This window comes from Vipera ursinii (genome assembly GCF_947247035.1).
Source record: "Vipera ursinii genome assembly, chromosome: 1".
Lineage (NCBI taxonomy): Eukaryota > Metazoa > Chordata > Lepidosauria > Squamata > Viperidae > Vipera > Vipera ursinii.
Window position 1 is genome coordinate 206,746,517 of NC_139512.1, and position 24,554 is coordinate 206,771,070.

Genomic DNA, 24,554 nt, shown 5'->3' on the forward strand with positions numbered 1-24,554 from the left:
GGAAAACACAACAGTGGCCACAGGATTGGAAAAGATCAGTTTACATTCCAATTCCAAAGAAAGGCAGTGCCAAAGAATGTTCAAACTATCGCACCATTGCACTCATTTCTCATGCTAGTAAAGTTATGCTTAAAATCCTACAAGCTAGACTCCAGCAGTATGTGGATCGAGAACTACCAGAAGTACAGGCAGGATTTCGAAGAGGCAGAGGAACTAGAGATCAAATTGCTAACATACGCTGGATCATGGAGAAAGCTAGAGAGTTCCAGAAAAACATCTACTTCTGTTTCATTGACTATGCTAAAGCCTTTGATTGTGTGGATCATAACAAACTGTGGCAAGTCCTCAAAGAGATGGGCATACCAGACCATCTTATTTGTATCTTGAGAAACCTATATGCGGGCCAAGAAGCAACAGTGAGAACTGGACATGGAACCACTGATTGGTTCAAAATTGGGAAAGGAGTCCGGCAAGGCTGTATACTGTCGCCTTGCCTATTTAACTTATATGCAGAGCACATCATGAGAAAGGCAGGGCTAGATGAATCAAAAGTTGGAATTAAGATTGCCGGAAGAAACATCAACAACCTAAGATATGCAGATGATACCACTCTAATGGCAGAAAGTGAAGAGGAACTAAAGAGCCTCTTGTTGCGAGTGCAGAAGGAGAGTGCAAAACTTGGGTTGAAACTAAACATTAAGAAAACCAAGATCATGGCATCCGGCCCTCTCAATTCCTGGCAAATAGATGGGGAAGAAATGGAGGTAGTGACAGATTTTATTTTCCTGGGCTCCAAGATCACTGCAGATGGGGACTGTAGCCAAGAAATTAAGACGCTTGCTCCTTGGGAGGAAAGCCATGGCAAATCTAGACAGCACACTAAAAAGCAGAGACATCACCCTGTCAACAAAAGTGCGTATAGTCAAGGCTATGGTCTTCCCAGTTGCAATGTATGGCAGTGAAAGCTGGACCATATGAAAGGCTGAGCGCCAAAGAATTGAAGCCTTTGAACTATGGTGCTGGAGAAGACTCCTGCGAGTCCCTTGGACTGCAAGGCGATCAAACCGGTCAGTCCTAGAGGAGATCAACCCTGACTGCTCTTTAGAAGGCCAGATCCTGAAGCTAAAACTCAAATACTTTGGCCACCTAATGAGAAGGAAGGACTCACTGGAGAAGAGCCTAATGCTGGGAAAGATTGAGGGCAATAGAAGAAGGGGACGACAGAGAATGAGGTGGCTGGATGGAGTCACTGAAGCAGTAGGCATGAGCTTAAATGGACTCCAGAAGATGGTAGAGGACAGGAAAGCCTGGAGGAACGTTGTCCATAGGGTCGCGATGGGTCGGACACGACTTCGCAACTAACAACAACAAAAAAACAAGCAGCTAAATAACAAAGTCAGCATGTTCAAATAAACAACAACAATATATACAACAATATTAGCATCTGCAGTTTTAGATTATGAAATGGTACACTTCAAGAACCTTTGGTGAGAATGTCTAGATATATTACAAATGGAATCTTTTTTCTAATAAGCACGTTAACCACAAACTAAATGCCAAGAGTCAGTTTCACATCTAGCCCTTCTGGGATCTAATGAAGACCTGACCTGGATCACGAACTGGGAAAAATAAGAAGAATTGGGAAAAATGATACTCTTTCCTGTAGCATCTGAGGAATTCCACTGAGCATGCCTCTGGATTTAACTCATCTTCATAATTAAAAATAATCAACTTTATGTAGATAACATGCATTGCATTTGTCATGATTGTTTTTGGATGGTAGAGATTACCAGCTTACTGATCTTACCGAATAGTAATCTTACAAAGAGAATGTTACGGAAAGGAGAAAAAAGGAATTGGGGAAAAAAATCAGAACTGTTTTCTTTTTAAAAATTTAATAGGTGATAAAACAGATATCCCAAAATGGACATTTTTACATACTTAAATTCGAGTGATTTTTTAAATAAAATCCATGGTTAGAACTCAATGTTGTAAAACATGCAGCAAAACCAGATAAAGTGGTCTTTGTTTTTTTGTACTAAACACTTTTCCTTGTCATTCTCAGAATCCACACAAGTACTCTTTTAGAGTATTTTTGTTCTTGTGGCAACATCACAGTGAAAGGAAATAAGAATGAAAACATCAACATTATCAAACAGTGAAACAACACAACCACAGGGGCCAGGAGACTCTGGCTCAGGACAGGCACATTTCCGGAACATATGGTTGTGAAAGTTTAGTGTCCTCTGTCTTATCTGCTCCAGACCCTTGCTGCACAGTCTTGCGTCTAAACAATCGTAGGCTCAGTCGTAGCAACTCATTGTCCACCACTGGAGGATTTGTGTAGGTTTGTTTTGTGGTGCCCTGTTGGACAGAATATGACTGTATATTAGCAATTAGCTAATAGGCAATATCATACATTAGCATGATAGGTGTATATAATTACTAACATTTTGGGAGCAGCATATATTATTTCCTGTAAAAATGCATACACCATTCAGATTATTGAGGCATAGCACCAAAAGTTCTAGATCAGACATGTCAAACTCGCGACGTCACGTGACGTCGCACAACGTATCGGGACAGTTTTGCTGAGGTGGGTGCAGCTTCCGAATGATGCATCCGGCCCACGGGCTCGGGGTTTGACACCCCTGTTCTAGATGGAAGATGTCTAAAAGAATCATACGCCTTCTGCAGACAGTTAAGCCGAAGAAGAAGACAAAGCGGGAAACTCCAAATATTAAGAATCAGGTATCTTTTCCACAAGATTAAATGTAAATCCATTAAAAAAAACCCTCCAGAAAAAGCTTCGTAGTAATTTTTTTTTACTGAGTACTACTAAACTGGAGATTTACAGCACATCCTCATTTGACCAATGAAAATGTTGAACAATTTAAAGACAGCTATTTTCTCTCAGTCCAAGCTAACTTTTTGGGTTGCTGTTGGGAGAAATAACATTTGGGCTGAGTTCACATATATCACTGAGCTTATTTTTTTATTGTTGTTGTTTAGATTTTTATGCTGCCCATCTCCCCTACAAGGTGATTCTAGGCAGCTTTAACTACACTGGCAGGATTATTATAGTTCAGTATCATGCAGCTAGCAGTCAATATAACAGAACTGCTAATTTTCACCAATAAATATGGCAGGGACGTTTGAGGGCTGCATCATTAGCTTGAGGGGACCACATATTTCCAGTCCGGCTTCACAGTCCTGGGGATTCTGGGAGAACACAGTCGTGCTTTGGTGAGATGGATGGCCATATAAATATGACACATAAAAACAAATAAATAAGTAGATATATACATACATTTTGCAGATTATGCTTGCTAGTATATTTTAAAAAGCTAAATACCATGGATTTCCCAGAAAGACTCTGCGTATTATTTCAGTGGAACAGTGGCAGCTCAACAAAGTGACAATCCCATTTTTTAGAACTTTCATTAACTTCCTGTTGCTTTCACAAAGATGAGGGGGGAAAAAGGCTTTAAAAATAAGTGAGCAAAATATCTCTGCTATGAAACTGGATGACTACATGGACCAGGGGTTCTGCATCAAGGGGTTAACTAAGTGTTAAGGTACGTTCCAGGTACTTGCCTTTTCGTTTTTCACAAGCTGCTTGCGGATTGCAGAATCCCTCCTAAAGCAAAGAGCTTTACAACAAGGACCCAGGTTGCACAGCAGTCCAGCTCTCTCTTCTTTCCGCAGCAGAGCAGCCATATTCAGAGCCCCAAAGTCATGTTCAAAAAGGCTCTCAGCATCTACAAAGAGGCAGTGTAACAACGAGAACTGAAGTCTTCTAAAATGGGGATTCAGATTTCCAATATCAGCAAAGACGTTGTCCATCTTTCAGAAAGTAATGCGAAGTCACTACTTCCTCTCCCAATAGCCAGTTCCCTGAGTCTAGCCCAGGGGTAGGCAACCTCGGCTCTTTTATGACTCGTGGACTTCAACTCCCAGAATTCCTGAGTCAGACTCAGGAATTCTGGGAGTTGAAGTCCACGAGTCATAAAAGAGCTGAGGTTGCCTTCTCCTGGTCTTGCCCAACCTCTACAGCCCCCAGAGCACCTCCCTTCTCCATGGCCAAGAAGAGGAACAGATTACCCGATTTCCTCTGGAGGAAAGGGGGTTTTAATACATGCAGAGCAAAACTGCTTCAACAGAACAACAGAATGCGACATCCCGGTGAACAAGTTACTCTGATTTATAAACGGACCTTGCACAATTAGTAGCGGTCTTTTCAGAGTGACAAAGAACGCTCAAAAACCAAAAAATTAATATGGGCTTTTAAGGTTTTCCAACTTCCCTCCACGATCTGCTGGGAATCAATTACCTTTAGGTTTCTCCAAAGATCTCTGGCAAGTCTCTTTGATCTTTGTGAAGAGCTGAGGGCCAGCCAGCTGTTTGGAAATGCCAACTCTTAACATAACAGCAGCTGGAGTAAATTTTAAAAGAGCAGCTCCAGGTTCTCGGGGCTCTTTTGGTTGCTTGGGCATCAAGCTAGACCAATCTACATCGATGACATCCACCGGATCTGCAAACGCATACAAATAAATAAATAAACAAACAAAGTCTGAAGATTTTTTCATCTATCATTTCAGTCCTTTTCCAAATAAACAGCCAGAAAACGTGAGCGTACAGTAACAAAAGCAAATGAGTAAAAGCCAAGGGGGGGGGGGGACAGAAACTGTAGAGTAAGACAAACGCCAATGTTTACTCTTGAATAACCTTCTCTCTTAAAAGATACCAAAGTACCCATTAGGCTGGCACAGAGATTGTTGCGACTGTTTCCTGGCTGCAAGCAGGGAAGATCAGTTGTAAATCTCACTCTGAGGCAATCGCTATCCTTCTGCTCAAAGAGGAAAAACAAAGCAGGATGAGACCCACTTTGAATTGGCTTAGGACACGTGTAGGCAGTGCTTTTTTTGTAAAAGAAAAAGGTGCCGGAACTCACACACGTCATACAACCCGCCTTGCCTACCCTACAAGGTTCCATCCCAAAAAGGTGCCGGAACTCCGTTCTGAGCGTTCTGTGACAAAAAAAAAGCCCTGCGTGTAGGAAACTTGCTTTCCCCTGTTTTAGGGCACGACTGTTTCTGTTCTTTCACATCTGTTTCCTGGGGCAGATCCAGGAAACAAAGTAGACTCCGACCTGTTTCCAACCATGGCAGAGGCAAAAGGAAAGTAACCTTATGGAAGAAACGAGAGGTGCTCGTTTCTTAGCCCACCAACACTCAGCCTTCTTCAGTTAAGAAAAGACCAGGCCTGTCTCCCGTTTTTAAAAAAATGTTCATCTAAAAATGCAAGATGCGTGGATTCGTGCATCATAGCCTAATCCAGGGGTAGGCAACCTCGGCTCTTTTATGACTCATGGACTTCAACTCCCAGAATTCCTGAGCCAGCATAGCTGGCTCAGGAATTCTGGGACTTGAAGTCCATGAGTCATAAAAGAGCCGAGGTTGCCTACCCCTGGCCTAATCCAAACAAAACTGATCGGAGAATCTGGACAACTGTGCACCACATTTGGCCTGCCTCTTATTTACTTGGCTATGGTACTAATCTTACTTAAACTGTGCCACAGCTTTCCATACTCCCTTTTTTCTCATGACCAGCCGAATTGGAACAGCATAACTTTACCAAACCAAGACTGTTCGTTTTCCTTTCATGCATAGTTTGTGCAGGCTTCAGGCTCTTTAAGTCAAAAAGAGTAATTTTGGAGCAATGGTGTGACTTTCTACTACCTAGGCCACTGATTTAAACGCTTTTGCTGAGCTTACCTGGCATCTTCTCCTCGTCTTGCTGATCGTCTCTTTTTTCAGCATCACCTGCCAAAATCTCATCCAATTCATCGTCACTGATTGGCTCATATTCTCCAGCGCCAGATTCCATTGACTGCATATCATCTATTTTTGTTTCATCGTCTCCACCTATATAAAAAGAAAGAAAGGTTGCGACATGCACTTATTCTGTCAAACTCTACACATCCAACAGGAATGGCGTGACAAATTGAGATTGATGCAAAAGACCTAATTAGCTTTGCCTGTTGTTCGTGTCTGGAGCCAGATCAGAGAAATCGCACTCTATGTTTAATCTTTTCTATTCATTTCCTTTCTACGCAGTATATAATCCCATCAAAACTGCAATTATCTGGAGAAGGGTGGATGGGAGGCAGCTATGTGTATGGCCTGATTCTGTCTCTTTTTTTCTTGTCTCTCTTCCACCATCCTCAGTTTTCACCAAGAGCAAAAATATAATGCGTATTGGGAAAAGTTGTGAAAGTAATCTACTGTAAAAGGTAAAGGTTCCCCCGCACATGCGTGCTAGTCGTTTCCAACTCTAGGGGCCGGTGCTCATCTCTGTTTCAAAGCCGAAGAGCCAGCGCTTGTCCAAGGACGTCTCCGTGGTCATGTGGCCGGCATGACTAGACGCCAAAGGTGCATGGAACGCTGTTACCTTCCCACCGTAGTGGTCCCTATTTTTCTACTTGCATTTTTACGCGCTTTCGAACTGCTAGGTTGGCAGAAGCTGGGACAAGTAACAGGTGCTCACTCTGTTACGCGGCACTCGGGATTCGACCCGCCAAACTGCCGACCTTCTGATCGACAAGCTCAGCGTCCTAACCCACTGAGCCATCCACTGTACAATCTTCTAAAGAAGAACCTGCTTCATTTAGAGTCTACCAGCAACTATGTTGCTCAAAAACTGTATGAGGAAACCTGAAATTCACAATGTTCAAGTAAGATGATTTATTAAACGAAACCATATACCGGTAGGTTTGTTTAAAAACAGAAAAACTGCCAGCATTGTATTTTCAGAATGACTTACCTTCTAGGGTTTCCACTTTCTCTCCTTCGATTCCATCTTCAAATCCTTGCAAAGAACCTAGGTCTTTATCCTGCCGTTCCTTCTCCTGGGAAGAAGAGTCCAGAGAGGTGGCCTCAAAAGCCTGATGATCTTTACTTGGTTTTGTCTCACTGTGTTTGGATATTTCTGCTTGAGTGGAAGTGCTGACACCTCTCTCTCTTTCCAGATTTTCAGAGAGCGGGCGTTCTTTTTCACGGTCCAGGTCTCTTCGTTTTTCTCGTTGTCTCTCTCGTTCCCGAATCCTATCCCGGTCTCTGCTCCTCAACCAATCAGATTTAACTGCATCTCGGTCCCAATCTCTCTGCCTCCCGTCCCGCCTCTCTCTTTCCCGTTCACGATCATGGTCATGTCGGTCTCTGTCTTGCACTCTTTCTCTGCTATCGAAGGACCCAGATCTGGAATGGCCTTGGCGATCCGATTCAGGAGAACTTCGCCTTGAACTGTGACTCCTTGAATCTTGTCGATCTAGAATACGCCATTAATTCCATCAAAACAAGATGATCAGACTTTCGTTTAGAAAAAAATCAAAGCAAGGTTTAGAAAGACAACAAATCCAGACACTACACCAGATTGTATAACCTTGGATTAATAAACCTGCAAACCTGAAAACAAATCCTTTGGCCTTCCCCTGTTTTCCTTGTAACTTCTACCTTGCAAGAAAACTGCCAGGGATGATACCATCGGTAGAAAGAGCTGAAGCCAACAGTATCGATGTCTAGTTTTTCCTGTTTCACCTTCCTCGTGCATCCATTCCACAAATGCTTTCATGTTTCCTCTCTCGTCTGAGTCATACTCATCCCCAAAATAAAATTTAGAAAGTTTCAAGTGATCCCAAGTACAGCTTTTTAAGAGCCCAATGACCCTTGCCAAGGAAGCAAAGCATATTGGAGAAATTAACTTTTCTTTTCTTTTCCAATTCCCTGACTTAAAGTAGATCCATTAAGACTACTAATTAGGTTTTTTTTTGCAAACTCTTACCAGTAGCAAATGAACTTCTAAACAGGCTAATTGTAGGATATGCAGAAGGAAAGGCAGGCCGAAGGTTACCAAGCTCTGCTTGTACGACATTATCCCCGAACAAGTTATTACTAACCCCTTTAAAGCAATTTATCAGGTTAGCCATTGTACACCGGCAACAAAGGCAAATCCCTCCTCACAGTTAGCTCCTCGAATCTCTGTCCTACCCCTGTCCCAAACTGTGGCCCTCCCAAGGACTGAGTCTCAGGAAAGCCCAGGGATACGGCGCAGGAGCAAACAAAAGCAACACAACTGAAATTACCAGAAGAGGTGCTACGGCTGGCAACCCCTCGTTTCAGCTGATCGATTCTCGACTTCCGCTCGCCGGCAATCTCAAGGCATCTCCTGTCTCTGTCGCTGGAACTGCTGTGCAGGATCTTCTTAACTGCAGCCTGGTCATCTCCGCTGCGATGCGCAGAATCATTAGAGGGTGATCGGAGTCTACTTGAAGTACGGCTCCTGTTGCTACAGAGGCTGCTGCTCCGCTTCTGCTCCGCAGGGCGGAGGCGAGAGGTTTCTTCGACCCCACGAGAAACCACCTCCATGGTTTCACCTCGCGTGCGGTGGCCAGTTCTATGGGGCTCCTCAGAAGTCCTTTCTAGAACTGTTTCCCCACGCTCTGGAACGTCTTCGTCGGACCAGTCGCTAAATGTCGTGTCCTCCCTCTTGGGAACCACTTCTGCTACTGCAGATTTCTCGGGCGCCGCTTCTACCACTTCTTCTTTCACAGTTACGGGTGGTGTCCTGGGACCTTTTTTCTTCTTCTGATGGGGGCCACTGTCTTCCTCAGAAGCCTCAGAATCTCCCTTGGATCTCTTGCGTTTCTTTTCACCATTTTTCTTTTTCTGACCTTTCTTGGGAGAAAACACTTGAGTTTTCTCTGCCGGGGGTTCACCGATATAGCGCTCTAACCCACCGTCATCGTCTTTCTTCTTCTTTGCCGTTTTTTTCTGCATTTTAGCTTTCTTCTTGTCCTCGTGCAGGCGATCTACTGCCTCGTGCTCTTCAGGATCCCGTTTACTGACGTTATCTTGGATTCTGCTCCTCGAACTCTCATTTCCCTCTCGCTGCTCTCGCTGCTTGTCCCCAGAGGTAACCCGTTCTTTGTAATCGCTTTCTTCATAATGTCTCAGGCTTTCCTTTCGCTCTGGTTTTCTGTCACTCTCTTTCCACCGGCTCTGCTTCTCTTCCAAAAGGTGTGAAGGACTAAGTGAACGTGATTCTTGAGGACGCACAACCTGACTCAATAGACGCCGTTTTTCATCTACAAAAAAGAAAATGCGTCATGGCACATCATTTTGGAGCAAACCCTTATAATCTAGGAATATTCTTTAACTTACAGCAAACAAGAAAATATTCCGGCTGTACTTTTTTGTTATGAGAAGATTACATTATTATGTACGAATGGAGGCTTGACATGAAAGTTACTTGTAGGAAAATCATCAGCAGGTATACACATTCCTCTTCTCCTAAAAATACATCCCTCCTCTCCAAAGCCCAATGAATTTTTAAAAATCGGTTCTAAAGTCAGACTGTTAAAACACTACTGATTCATAGAAGGCACTTTGGCCGCCTTAACAATGGCAATATCAAAAAATTACTCTATTCCACAATGTAATTAAAAGGGACAGACAAACAATAAAGCAAGAGTGACCTGGATTATTATTATTATTTACATTGGATTGTGAGAAAAGACAAAGAAGAAATGAAATCAAGTTCTACAACATTACATGAATAGACTAAACATTAAGATTGTCAGAGGTAAAAAGAAGGAAGTAAGCCATAGTTGCAGCCATCACAGCATTCCCACAAACATGTCATTGTAATTTGGGCACTCGGCAAACAGCTCACAATTATGATGTGGTCATGTGATCTCCATTTGCGATGTTCACTGCCAACTTTGGAGAAGCAAAGTCAAGGGGGAAGCGTGCAGGAGACCGAAAATGGTGATCATCTGACTTTGGGATGGGGAACACGTAGAATTCACCTAATAATGGCAATGGCAATTGGGACTGCCATTGTTAAGTCAAAGCAGCCATGTGACATTGTGCCTTACAACCATGTTGCTTAGTGATGGAGTTCCTGGTCCCAATTACCATTGGTGAGGACTACTTGTAAATACTTCTATATATAAAGAGTTTAACTGCTCAGTTTAGCTTAATTTCCTCAGATGCAGATGCCACTGATGTCACATGACGGTCTAGGTACCAAAATAAGGGACCAACAAATAAATAAATAAATGGATGGCCAAAATCTTGCCAAATCTCAAGCAAGGACAAAAAGCTTGTAAATTAGGAAAGGCTGCAGTCTCACAAATTTGGAAGGTTGGCAGACACTATCTTAGAACAGAGTGGGTGTTGTGTTCATAGGAACCGTGTGGCCTGACTCCTGCTATTAAGAACACGCTTTCTTTCACTCACTCTGATCCTCTCCACTATTGTAGGCATCGCTATCAGGTGAATGTTCACGGCGGCGTTTAGGAGATTTCCGAGGGCTGGGGCTACTTTCGTTTCTGTGACGCTTTCTGCATTTAGATAAAAAGAAAACGTAAGTCATTAAACTCCAGGTACTCAAGTTCTAAGGAATACCATCCATTTCTACCGTAAATACAAATAGGACTGTTATACGCCAACTTTTAAAATTTAAATTGAATGTCAAAAATCCTCTTTTCAAAAACTTTTACAGGAAGACATATGAACTGTCAATGTTTGGATAATGTTGTCTACAGCTCATTCGTTCCATTTTTACTGTCTCATGCTGCACGCTTATTTTCTTTTTTTTTAAAAAAAAATCCCCAACTCACTTTGATTTTCTCTCTTCACGACTATCTCGCGTGATCCTTTCTTCACGGACATCTTCTCTCTTGTCCCGGCGTTCTTCTCTTCCTCTGTCTTTGTCATCCCACTCTCTCTGTCGTTCCCTTTCTTTATCTCTTTCCCGGCCGCGCTCTCTTTCCCTTTCCCTTTCTCGTTCTCTTTCTCTTTCCCGCTCTCTTTCTCGCTCCCTTTCCCGTTCCCGTTCTCGGTCATGGTCTCTTTCCCGTTCCCGTTCCCTGTCCTTATCTCTTTCTCTCTCGCGTTCTCGCTCACGGACCCGATCACGTTCTGCTTCCCTCTCTCTTTCCCTCTCCCTTTCTCGCTCCCTAGTTCTTTCATCCCTCCTGTCTTCATTCCTCTCTACTCTTCGTTCTTCTAATCTTTCATCACGATCGATATCGTCGTTTCTTCCCTGGTGTCGCATGGGTGAGCTTTGCCTCTGATCTGTAATGATAAACAGGTTTTAATTCCAATTTATAATCATCTAATTCAGTTTCCAATATTCGTGTACACTAATGTTTTGGTGTTAAATCTAGTGACACAGTTTGAAAATAATTAATTCTGAAGATGTTATTTAGGCTGGGTATCCACAACGATAAAAATCTGTAGAGATGGAAAGCTGAGGGGAAAATGACAGCTCCAGTGTAGAGCAAAAAAAAAAAACAACCCCTGCATCTAATATTTCTTTAGGAAATTTGCCCAGTAAACAATACTGTGCTAAATGAGCTGGCTAATTAGTAGTGCCTGTAATTAAAGTTCATGAAGTCAGTGTTGTCTCCTGCAACCAAGATCACTGACAGTGAAAGATCATGGTTCACGAGTAACTGAAACAATTTTAACTTGGTTAATCCAAAGCCTAAATCATGGATTAGTCTGCTATCAAAATACAATGAAAAGATTATTGGTAAAGCTGCCATACCTATTAATGATGGTTGAATCTTTTTTTTATCCTTTCCTAGAACATTACAATATTATTCTCTGACAATCTATCTGACACAATTTTTTAAAATAAATTTAAATTTATTTAAATACAAATAAATCCTCTCTCACTTTGGGCAATTCCCTTTAAATGTCCCGTACTAAGGGTCTCATGGGAAGAAATAAAAGATGCAGTCAAAGAAATTATGAGGCATTATCTGTTTAGATTACTCTTGTTTTATACAGTTTTAAATTAGTAGCAAACTACTATAAGCTACTTGTGAAGACCAATAAAAACCAGGATACAACGTGGCAACTTGTGGCCCTCCAGATGCTATTAAATTCAATGCCTAGTATCCCCAGTATTAGCCCTACATTAATTTATAAGAACAATATTCATCAACAGAAAAGCAGTGACAACCATATACCTTCTTAATGACACATGTGCATTTTGGAGAACCAATTTTAGACAATGAAATATTTGAAATGGAACTTCTTCAGTGCCATCCCAATCTGGCACATTAATTGCAATACAGGTAGTCCTCGAGTTATGACCACAACTGAGCCCAAAATTTATGTTGCTAAGTGAAACATTTGTTAAGTGAGTTTGCCCCATTTTACGACTTTTGCCACACTTGTGAGGTGAATCATTGTATTTGTTAAGTTAGTAAGGTGGAATTCCCCACTGACTTTGCTCGGCAGAAGGTCACAAAAGCCGATCATATGACCCTGGGACACGGCAAACCGTCCTAAGTGTGAACCAGTGGCTAAGCCTCTGAATTCTGAACATGTGACCACGGGGATACTGCAATGGTTGTGTGAGAAAAGGTCATTAAGTCACTTTTTCCAGTGCTGTTCTAACTTTGAACGGTCACTAAATTGACTGTTTTAAGTTGAGGACTATCCGTATCATTTATCCCACAACAGAGCCTTTTGCCATTCTTCCGACAGAGAAGGACAAGGCTTTATTGGCCTTTATCAGCCCCAGTCTGCTTCTTTGCTCACAGTTCTACTCTGTGTTTCGCTACCTTGATCACGCAAGAGTGGCATGTGTGAGCCCTAGCTTTCACAGCTACATTCATCTTTAATGCTATTCTACTATTACGTCCTTTTTTGTTGTTAGCTGCGAAGTCGTGTCCGACCCATCGCGACCCTATGGACAACGTTCCTCCAAGCCTTCCTGTCCTCTACCATCTTCTGGAGTCCATTTAAGCTCACGCCTACTGCTTCAGTGACTCCATCCAGCCACCTCATTCTCTGTCGTCCCCTTCTTCTATTGCCCTCAACCTTTCCCAGCGTTAGGCTCTTCTCCAGTGAGTCCTTCCTTCTCATTAGGTGGCCAAAGTATTTGAGTTTCAACTTCAGGATCTGGCCTTCTAAAGAGCAGTCAGGGTTGATCTCCTCTAGGACTGACCGGTTTGATCGCCTTGCAGTCCAAGGGACTCGCAGGAGTCTTCTCCAGCACCATAGTTCAAAGGCCTCAATTCTTTGGCGCTCAGCCTTTTTTTATGGTCCAACTTTCACTGCCATACATTGCAACTGGGAAGACCATAGCCTTGACTATACGCACTTTTGTTGACAGGGTGATGTCTCTGCTTTTTAGTGTGCTGTCTAGATTTGCCATGGCTTTCCTCCCGAGGAGCAAGCGTCTTTTAGTTTCTTGGCTACAGTCCCCATCTGCAGTGATCTTGGAGCCCAGGAAAATAAAATCTGTCACTACTTCCATTTCTTCCCCATCTCTTCCCCTTCCTTTTAGAAAGACTCAATTAAGTTAATGGTTAAAAAACCAACCAACCCGGAAGAGTACTTACCTCTTTCTCTATTGTCACGCTTATCCCTTTCTCCGTGTCTTCTTTCAAAAGAAGAATCTCTTGCATGTTCACGGCTTTCATAGCGATCCCTTTCAGGGTAACTGCTCCGTGATTCCCAGCTCTCGTGGTAGCTACTACTAGCATTATGGCTATCAACTTGAGAGCCTCTGGTTCCTCGATTGCCTGTTGGAAACAGATACAGGAAAACATGGGAGGAATCCCTGTTGCCAGAATTGGCTGCCACAGAATTATGACGTACGAGAACTGCCCAAATCTAGACAAGGGGAGGGCCTTCTCTGGGCAATTGTTTAATTCTCTTTTAATTTTTGTATTTCTATTTATATATGCCCTGTTCACCGCCCTAAGTCCTTCGGGAGAAGGGCGGTATATAAATTTAATAAAATAAAATAAATAAATAAATAAAATATACACTCAGGCAAGATAAAATGTAATTCCTGATCTAGGATGATACATTTGTGGGATACATTTGCCATAAAAAGGCTAACCGATAAGGAAGTTTTGCTTAAAAGCCCTGTGCTTTTCAATTCATATAAATTTCAAACTGCAGAAATCTAAGCAACTTAAAGAGCTGTGAGCTTGCAACTCTTCAACTGAGCCTGGATCAAACTCTGTGGTGAATTAAAAAGAATTCAGGTTCAGAAAACTAATAGTGAAGGGGGGGGGAGAGGAAATCACAGGCCGAAACAAAAACCAGTACTATGAAAAGGGAAGCCTTGTTTGACCACAACAGAAAAGTTTAAAATCATCTGGCAAACAATCCTTCCCAAGCAAAAGCTAATCTTTAGATTAATTTTCAACAGTTTTGCTTGAGCAAAGAAATCTGCATTCACTCAGTCTCCTAAATTGTCATTTCAAGAGCCAATTCATTTCATATCAGTGAATTAAAGAAGATGACCTCCTCAACAGCAGCGTGTGACTAAAGTTAACTAATCCCCCTTTAAAATAAATAGGGCAATTTTCTTATTAAAAGGAGAAATCCATGTGATAATTACTGCCACCCATTCCAAATCGTTTAATAAGTTTTAAGAAATACATGCAGGATCCAGTTGCATTATGGATAATGGTAACTAAATTTGGTGGTCATAAAAAAAAATTAGCTGTAGATTAGTTTATTTCTACCCTACTGATTAAACAGATACTTGTGTAAACGAATAGTGTAACACTCCGATTATTTCATGTATTATATACCCTTGTCTGTTAACTCAGGACCTCTCCCTCTACTTCTTCCAGATGTTCTGGATTCATTTCTTGTTTCACTTCTTGAGTCCGTCCGAGTTTCAGCACGAGAACTATCTTCTCTGCCGTGGGCTCTTCCATAGCTACGCGATTCCTCCAAATACTGCTCCTCTTTCTTATGTTCCCGACACTCTCTGTCTCTGTAGTCATGTGAATCGCGTGTAGAACGTAGGTCCCTCTGATCCCGACTTTCTTTATTGTCTCTACTGCAATCCCTCGCGTCCCTCGCGTCCCGCGAGTCCCGAGATTCTCTTGGATCTCTGCGTTCTCTGTTATCTCTGGTTTCCCTCCGATCCCGTCCATCCCGGGATTCTCGATCATCTCTGTGGTCTCTGGGGGTGCTTTGCTCTTGGTCATAGTCACGTTCATCCCTATTGTCTCTTTCTCTTCCCCTTTTTCCTCTCATTTCTGGAAGTAAAATAAGTGCACATGTGGACATACGATCAACTTCACAGTATTAAAAAGCATGGGGAAAACATGAAAAGCATTTCAAAGGATTTTTTTGTGGGTAGTTAACACATCTTTATGTTTAATGCTAATTAAGCCTAATTCTTATTCCACCGGCTGCTGGTCTTAAGACCTTTCTATTCGCTAATCCCAGAAGTTCTAAAAAGTCCTACTTCCCCACTTTGAAAGCCTGCAGAATATTTTATTTAATGTCCACATTCAGAATAAAGGTAGAAAAATGGTTCTGAAAAACCCTTTTGAAAGCAGATGCCCCATGGGTCTAGCAGTGCCTTTTCAAACTAACCAATTTTATTAAAAGGCATAAACAAGAGAAGAGTGGGCTCATTGGAAAAGACCCCGATGTTGGGAAAGACTGAAGGCAAAAGGAGAAGGGGACGGCAAAGGATGGGACGGTTAGAGAGGGTCACTGATGCAGTGGGCAGACTTCTGAGGACAGTGGAGGACAGGGGGTCCTGGCGTGCTACGGTCCATGGGATTGTGAAGAGTTGGACAAGACTTAGTGACTGAACAGCTGTAACAATAAACTTTCATAAACCACAATTCAAATCACCAGGTGCATGGAGTAGTTCCACTGATATATGATTCAAACAGGGATGAGGCAGGGGAAAGTAGCTTTTCTGGAGACCCTGAAAATCCTAAAGATCTTGGAAAAGAGAATCTATTTGGAAGGCAAGGAAAGGGTCCACTGCAAATAATAAATCTACAAGAGCCCAGAAAGAGCAGCAGTTGGCACTGTGTACATAACTGCTGAGTTTATTCTGGGTGTTTTCCAGATTCTTCATACAATGCAGGTTAAAAATACAATGCAGGTTAAGAATAGTATACTATGTATCTACTGTACGTAAAACTACAGTATTGTTGAAAGAGCATATTTTGATTTCTTTAAAAAGAAACATTTTAATGATATTCTTTATCTAGCTGTAATAATATAATTACACCAACAGCAGAACGTAGAATTAAGGCTCTCCGGGATCTCTGTTCAGAAACTGTGAATTCAAATTAATGAGGTCTACAAATGTTCATTTGTTCATACTATACCATTCTGACATACTATTTCTTACATATTTTGCACAAGATGTTTTTGAAAAGCTGCTCACAAATTCTCCAACTTATTTAATTCATTTCTATCACTTTAACTGGTTACTGATCAATGGGCACCGTGCCTTCATCACTGATCAGTTGCTTATTGCCAGATCAAAGAATTATAGCTGGGCAATGCCATTACATGCTATTCTTTTCCAGCAAACATCTTTTACAGGTAGTCCTTGAGTTACGAGTGTAATGGAGCCTGCCCATTCCACTTGTAACTCAAAAACTAGGGGGGGGGGAAGTGGGCGGGTTTGGGGTGGGGGGGATTTGGGGATATATTGTAAAATCTTGTTTTTGTAAAACTCTTTAATAAAAAAAACACAAACTCACAGAGTGAATCTCGTACCTCAAATGAGACCACTCCCTTGCTTGTTAAAACGCATGTGGCTCATTAAGTGAACATGAGGTATCTCAGGGTGAGAAAGGTCATGGAGGGCCTAGTGATGAAACACGGACCCAAGGCCTCCCCGGACCCTCCGTGGCCTGATCCAGGCTCCGGAGGCCTTTTCCAGGCGGCGGCTGCCCGGATCCGAGGCCAGGGAACGCTTCTGCGCCCTCCCCCCCGCCCCGATCCAGGCTCCGGAGCCCTTTTCCAGGCCACTGCCGCCCAGATTTGAGGCCGGGGAACGCTTCTGCAGCCCCCCCCCCGTCTGATCGAGTCTGGAAAATGCCTCTGGAGCCCTGATCAGACTGCGGTGTGTGTGTGCGGAAGTGTTCCCCAGCCTTAGATATGGGCAGCAGCAGCCTGCAAAACACCTCTGGAGCCCAGATCGGGCCGCCCGGGGGGTGGGGGGGAGGGCACGGAAGCATCCCCCGGCCTTCAGATCCAGACTGCAGTGGCCTGGAAAAGGCCTCTGGAGCCCCAATCCAGCCTCTGGAAGCACATGGAAGCATCCCCCAGCTTCGGTTCCGTTCTCTGTTGTAGAGAACAGAGGCCTAAAGTACCATGTGATCACGCGAGATCGCCCCACTGATCTCACGTGATCTTGCGTTACTTTAGGCCTCCATTCTCTACGAATGCACCGAAGGCCTGGAGCAGCCGTGAAAGTGAAGGATCTCGATCTTCGCAGGGTGAGTATTGAAGGCCTGGTGCCTAGGGAGACCCGGGCCAGGGGTGGGGAGGGAGGGAAGAACCAGGGTGAACGTTGCTGAGCCACTGTGGTCACTCGTAAAGGCAAACAACTGCCTTGGTGCTGCAATATTGATAACTTCGGGACTTGCTTGTAAGCACTAGGGGGCGCTTATCATGTAACTTTGAACGAGCATTAAGTGAATGCTCCTGACTCAGGGATTACCTGTATTATATACGTTTTAACAATGGCTTCCTACAAAACATGGAACCTGACATGATGTTTTGCAGACATGCAGGGAAAGTCTGAGTTTGATCAATGTCCATTATTCTCAAGATTTGGTGAAGAAACTGACAACGTGATAGTGGCATTCTGTGTTCTGACTAAATGCTGCTGCTTATAATTTTATACCTGCTGATTTCTAGGAAAAGCAGAAACAAACATTCCCCCCCCCCCATTTTTACAGAATAAATCAAGCTTGCCAATCCCTGGATTATGTAAAACTCAATTTAGATAAATTCATATTTAAATAAACGTCTTCAGATCGCGCCCGATCTTCGCTCCTTTCGCCGCGATCTGAAGAAGTTTTTGTTTGTACAAGCCGGCCTGGCCTGATGGGGGATTGGTGGGGTTTTATTCTTGTATTTTTATTGTAGTATTTTGGGGTTTTTTATAAATGTAGTATATTAATTGTTTTAACGGGCAACTAATTTAATCTTCTTTTAATATTTGTAACTTTGTATTTTATTCTTGCCCTGTGAACCGCCCTGAGTCCTTCGGGAGAAGGGCGGTATAGAAATATTAATAAAATTAAAATTTAAAATTAAATTAAATGTATGCTACATTTTTAGTCGAGTATATAACATTTATATTACCAGGGTTTGGTTTCGTTTTTCAAAAGAATTACATTAATTGCACAGGAAGCCCTCTTATTGGCAAGACTGGTTTACGTGAGGCTTTCTAGAAGAGAATGGTTCCATTAAATGGGGACTGTCTTTATGGTTACTCGTACCATCTCTTCTGTCATGGTGACGATCATGTGACTGTGAAATCCGCTCGTGATCATGCCGGCTTCTCTCTCTAACGGGTGAACGGCGCCTGGAAGACGCCTGTTTTTGCTGTGGAGAAGGCGATGCTCGGTGAGGATAAGGAGAGGAAGATCGACCTACAGGTGGGGAAGTTGTTCTTTTGTAAGAGGGGGAAGGAGTCCTTTTGTGACGTGGCGATGGGGAACGTCTTTGAATAGAAGAACCCGACTGAGATGAAGAGGAGTGATGCCTCGACGACACAGGAGAATGATGCTGTGTTGGTGGTGAAGCAGACCTGCAGACACAAAACCGTATACACATCTTGGCGCTACATACATTTTGAGCACTATCACGTGTTACCTTGACAATTCTCTCTTGCTAAAATTGCATTACAGGTCGGTTCCATAAGTACAGCAGACGCTCTGTAGCCAAGCTGGTTCCTATCCCTGTGCACAGTTTTCCTTGCTAGTCATTGGCTTTCATGAATATCTGAACAGTATGTTTGGCTTCGGGTGGTTTAAAAAAAAGAAATATTCAAATCATTTTTAAATATCCATATACTGCATGCCAAAACAACAGATGTTCCCTGGGCAAATTCTGTTAGATTAAAGGTCAATTTTCATCTTCTTACCTATAGCATTTCTCAAAGCTCATGCCTGCAGAACACCCTATATATAGAATTCCTTCTTCTATGACCAGTATGGGATGATTATTTCTCACCTGCCTCAGGCAACCATGAAAGCCTTGCATCCCAACTATGAGAGGGGTTACTATCCAAAACAGGAGGGGGCATCCCTTACTATGGGGAAATCTGCAAAATTTTCTCCAATAAGCACACACATACTCTTGTCTCCCACATAGGAATTAGGCTTTAGAATAAAAATTGAGGAAGAACCAGCTTTTAAAGAAGATCTTAGGACCTGATAAGAGGATGGTTAGCCCTTCTTCCCCAGCACTGATTTCCCTTCAAAAATGTTCTCCCAAAACCCAAGAATTTTAAATACACCCACACCCAAACACACACACTTTCAGGTTAATGAAAGTTGTTCCAAAAGCTCCCTACAGTGGGAAAGATTCTTTATTGGGAGCTGGTGCGTGCAGGTGAAGAATATACCTTCCTTCCCCAGCCGTCACTCCCCAACAAAATCTGTTTCATGTAGCAATGAAACTTTGCAGTAGCTGTCAGTGGTAACAATACAAGGCCCTAGTAAAACCTGAAGTGTAAAAAAAAAATCAGCTGCTGAAATGAAACGTGGTTTGTTTTGTTTTTTAAAGAGGCGAGGGGGGGGATAGGAGAGTATCAAGTCTCAGAATATAAAAAGGGGAAGAGGAAGGAATGAATACTACTTTGGGGACTTTAATGAGTTGTGTGTAGGACAGAAGTTACCCGTGCTTGCTATGATTCAATTGCGCTTGTTTTCAGCCCTTCCTAACGTTCGAAATTTTATGTTTTATTACATAAATATAAAATATGGGGTGTTTTGTTTTTTTTACATTTTACCTTTCAGGTGCAGAGAGCGAGCAATTACACTGCAAAAAAACAAGCAGACCCTACAACAGGGGTGTCAAACTCAATTTCATTGAGGGCTGCATCAGCATTGCGGTTGCCCTCAGGGGGCCGGGTGGGTATGGCCAGGCTGGGCGTGGCCTACTGGGTGGGCGTGGCTAGAGTGCGTGCGGCCTACTGGGTGGGCGTGGCCAGCTCTACATCGTTCGCATCAAGGCTGCCTATGGGGGCCCGGGCAGGAGTGGGGACAGATCTGAGGGTCTCTGGCAGAAAGAGGGTCTCTGGGCCAGGGCCAAGGCAGTGGGGGCCATTCCCTCACTGTTTCCAGGATGGCTTCACGGGCCACATGAAACCACTTCGCGGGCCGCATCCGGCCCCCGGGCCTTGTGTTTGACATTTCTGCCCTACAACCATGTGGGACAAACAAGAGAACGAGAGGCAGATATTTTTTTTCATCATTTTACAAAGAGAACCAAAGCCAGATGGTGACCTTGGGCTAACCACTCTCAGCCCAGCCCGTCTCACAGGGCTTTTGTTATGGGAAAAATAAAAGAGGAGAAAGGAGTACTGTGTAAGTCTTGCTACCTTGAGTTATTTATAAAAAAGGTAATAAAGGTGGGATAACAATGTAATAATAAAATTTAGCTTTCACACTGGAGCAACGTCTCGTGAATAAACGAAGTCTAAAACACATACACATAAAATAACAACACGTGAACACTTTTTTTTTTTTAAATCCTACCTGCGGGGGGATGAAAATGAATGCTTATGGCTGCTGGACTTAGCTGGAGCCCAAGACGTCTGCCTCCTCCTTGTGGCGGGAGAATACTCTCGTGAAGAAGAATTGCTACCAGAATGGTCTTCCGGACTAGGTGAACGTCTCTGTCTGTGGGAACTTTCAGAGGGATCCCTGAGGAATATTCATACAGCCAACATATAGGGCACTGTCATTAAGAGCAGCATGGATACTGTAATTTATACACCCTAGGCAGCATGTCTCCACTTAATGGCCTGATGGGGGATGGGGGGGTTATTGTTATTTTAATATTTGTATTTACTGTTTTTAGTGGGCATATATTTAATCCTTTTTAACTTTTGTATCTCTGTATTTTTATGCTTGCCCTGTTCACCGCCCTGAGTCCTCCGGGAGAAGGGCGGTATATAAATAAAATTATTATTATTATTATTATTATTATTATTATTATTATTATTATTATTATTATTATTATTATTATTATTATCATCATCATCATTATCATTATTATATTATATTATTATTATTATTATTATTATTATTATTATTATTATTATTATTATTATTATTATTGGAGAAACATGCTCCTTGCTAAAAAAAACACCCATACTATAACTGCCCATTTGGCGTAACTTATTCTCCAAAGTACCAGAAGGGAGGACAAGAAATAAAGGGTGGAAGCTTGTTAAAAAGAGATCCAACTTAGATATATATATATTTTTTCTGATAGTGAAAGCAATTAATCAATAAAATAGCTTGCATCTTGCAGTTGTTGATGCGCCATCACTGGAGGTTTTCAAAAATAGACCGGACAACCACTGAACCAAGATGTGGGGCATTGTCTTACCTGAACGCCTTTTCTCAGCGGGACGATGGAGAATATAAGGTTCCCTGCTTTGAGCAGGGGATTGGATATAAGACCCCTGAGGTCCCTTCCAGCCCTATGATTCTATGTTCTATGATTAAGGTGGTGGCCTAGAAACCAGGAGAGGGTAAGTTGCAGCCTCACTTGAGTATGAAAACTGCTGGGTGAGAGTCACTCTCTCTCTCTCAACTCAACCCACATTATAGGATTGTTGTTGTGGGGAAAAGAGGAGGAGGAGGAAGGAATATTGGTATGTTGGTTGTATTAAGTTACTTGTAAATAATTCATTTCATTTCATTTCATTTCATTTCATTTCTTATATTTGTATACCGCCCTTCTCCCGAAGGACTCAGGGCGGTGAACAGGGCACATAAAAAATACAGAATACAAAAATTAAAAAAAGAATTAAATAAGAGCCCGAGCTAAAAACAGTAGAATAATAAAAATCCCCAATAAAAACCCCAGCACATCCCCCATCAGGCCAGGCCGGCTTGCTCAAATAGGTAGGTCTTCAGACCGCGTCGGAAGGAGCGAAGGTCAGGTGCCATCCGGAGCTCAACCGGCAGGTGGGATAAAAAAAATCTAAAAAAAATTTGTCAGGGCCCTAAAGATGGAAATAACTGATTGCTATCTATTCCCACAAATAAAAAAAAAGACAAGCCACCCAGGGCTTGGTGCCAGCAAGACATTTGCATGTCAGGAGGAGTCACGCTCAACTCTCTTTAAGCACCAAATCATCAAAGGGATATTTCCACTGAGGAAGTGATTTCCTTTCCCATTTTCTCACACACAAAGCCCATTTGTCTTACATTTGTTTTGGAAGATGGAGGGATTCTTTGAAGCACATTTTGGGAATGCATGAGGAATGAGAGAGAGAGAAAGAGGATCACAAAATTGGGTTGAGCAAGACCATTGCTGCTTGTTGAATATTACGTTTTGCTCTAGCCTAGGGGATAGGTAACCTTGGCTCTTTTATGACTCGTGGACTTCAACTCCCAGAATTCCTGAGCCAGCCGTGCTGAGGGGAAAGGGAGAGATTTCCAAGCTGAGCCATGGTGGCTCAGGAATTCTGGGAGTTGAAGTCCACGAGTCATAAAAGAGCCAAGGTTGCCTACCCTTGCACTAGCCCTTTAGGACTAACCTGAAGATGTCTGAACAAAATGATAATACCAAAAAAACATAAACAAACTGTATTTACCTTTGCTTCTCTTTTTTTTCTTTATTATGTCTTTCAAAATCACGTCCTCTTTCTTTTATCTCCTTTGGCTTTTCTTCTACCCTCTCTTTAGCTTTATATTTTTCCTTATGTTTTTTCCCTTGGGTAGAGTCTTCTTGCACTGGAGGTGGTGGGCTAGGCGTGCGAGGACCTCTCTTTTTACTGTGGCTATTTTTTGAATTTCTAAAAGCCAATACACAAACCAGTATTTTAACAAGTTAAATCAGATTGTATTATAACAATACCTGAGTGCCCGTGCAGCATTTTCTAACACCTAAAGTAGAAAAGTGATCTAACTGCTGAGCACACAAAAATTACATTAAACGTCCACCAGAGGCCTCCCACAGTCATTCAAATGAACAATTGTGGCCCTTGATGGGGTTGCCATGGATAAATCTTCTGCACGTGCCCCTGCCTAAGAACTGGTTACATATGCCTACCTGCCACACAAACTTCCATTTGGCAAAACTGTACACATAAAGAGTGAAATCCAATCACCCAGGGGAAAAGAAATTAACCTTCCCATTTACATCCCAAAGGTGTTTTTCAGGAGGCAACTGGACTTAGTTTTTCTTTGAAGCCGCACTACTCAGGTGACTTTGAGGACACGGGTAAACCCCCAAATGGCTTCAATGACTCTTTAAAAGAATGCAAATGACCAGCTGTCTGCAAGGATTATAAATCTTTCCATTCCCCACCATCCAGTCAGAGCTGAAGAAGTGTTGTGATTCAGGGTCAGCCTGTGGGTTCGGCAGTTGGGTCGGACGACTCAGAGGAGGAGGAGGGGGGTGTTGAAGAGCTTGCTGAGAATAATATTGAGGCTCCACAGAGCCCTCAGCCAGGCCCCTCCCACCTGGTCACGACGGAGACCCAGCTGTGTGAGCCTGACAGCGTGGATGAAGATGACCCACAGCTGGCCCTGTTCAAGGACGCCCGACGCAGGAGGCAGTCAGTCAGGAGTAAACAGAGGAAGGCAATGGGGCACCTCGGAAGGAGGCACAGAGAGGCCACGCCCTGAACTGTATTTAAGGGGAATGTGTGGGAGGGCTGGTTTGCTGAAGGCAACCGCTTGGATTGTTCCTGCTTCTTAGCTCGTGTTTTATGGTTGGTGTCTTGTCTTGCTCTGTTTTATGTGAATAAATTTGGCAGGCTTTATTCCAGCCTCTTGCTGTTTGTAAAGGGGTTGTCCCTGCTTTTGCTGCGGGGCCAGTAGCAGGCTGGTAAAGAACAAGAAGCTTCTTGGATGAGAAGTGAAACGTCTTCAAAGAAAAAGAAGGAAGTCCAGTTGCCTCCTGAAAAAAAGCACCTTTGGGACAACCAGGACCTGGATGACTGAGAAACTCCATAGACATTTCCCGTATGCATCCTCAGAACTCGCTCCAGATTATATTGCCAAAGCAGATCTGAAGGGAACTGCATCGAGGGAAAAGCGGAGGAGAAACCCTTGTCACGTAAGCGGTCTTCACCTAAAAACCAGGTCTAGAATCAATACCAGGCCTTTAGCATTTTACAAGTTTCGTAGATGTCTCCTCACAAAAATCCTACTCCATATAAAACACCTTAGCCTGCCAATCCTGCTGGTCATCTCCACGTTGGGAAGACACCCCCCCCACAGGGCCAGAAGACTGCTTGGCAAACAAAAGCACAAACCCACAACAACAATCATGATAAGCGATAACCATTTTATTACAAAATATGCCAATCTGCCCACCTCTGTTGCTCCAGGAGTGGGGAAGATACCACTGAAACCTTCTTCTCCCTCTTCGTGGCGGTGGAGGAGGATTTAGGGCTTGTCCTTAGTTTTGGAGATTTACTTGATTTTCTTGGTGAAGGCGAGGATGATAATTTTGATCTAACCGCCTCAGGAGAAATCT

The 24,554-nt window shown here is 42.9% G+C and overlaps 1 protein-coding gene across 1 annotated transcript in view; it reads right to left on the reverse strand.

Moving 5' to 3' along the window:
* Positions 1–1,876: 1,876 nt before the first annotated feature.
* Positions 1,877–24,554, reverse strand: part of ZC3H13 (zinc finger CCCH-type containing 13) — a 48,182-nt gene continuing 25,504 nt past the window's right edge. The window contains exons 7-20 of the mRNA XM_083349140.1: positions 24,392–24,552; positions 22,663–22,863; positions 20,588–20,755; positions 18,323–18,633; positions 14,636–15,091; positions 13,427–13,609; positions 10,685–11,141; positions 10,302–10,405; positions 8,144–9,145; positions 6,826–7,329; positions 5,778–5,927; positions 4,334–4,534; positions 3,598–3,761; positions 1,877–2,364 (exon numbers count right to left, since the gene is read on the reverse strand). Of these exons, the coding sequence (XP_083205266.1) occupies positions 2,197–2,364; positions 3,598–3,761; positions 4,334–4,534; positions 5,778–5,927; positions 6,826–7,329; positions 8,144–9,145; positions 10,302–10,405; positions 10,685–11,141; positions 13,427–13,609; positions 14,636–15,091; positions 18,323–18,633; positions 20,588–20,755; positions 22,663–22,863; positions 24,392–24,552 (4,230 nt within the window). The 3' untranslated portion in view covers positions 1,877–2,196. The remainder of the gene's footprint in view (positions 2,365–3,597; positions 3,762–4,333; positions 4,535–5,777; positions 5,928–6,825; positions 7,330–8,143; positions 9,146–10,301; positions 10,406–10,684; positions 11,142–13,426; positions 13,610–14,635; positions 15,092–18,322; positions 18,634–20,587; positions 20,756–22,662; positions 22,864–24,391; positions 24,553–24,554) is intronic.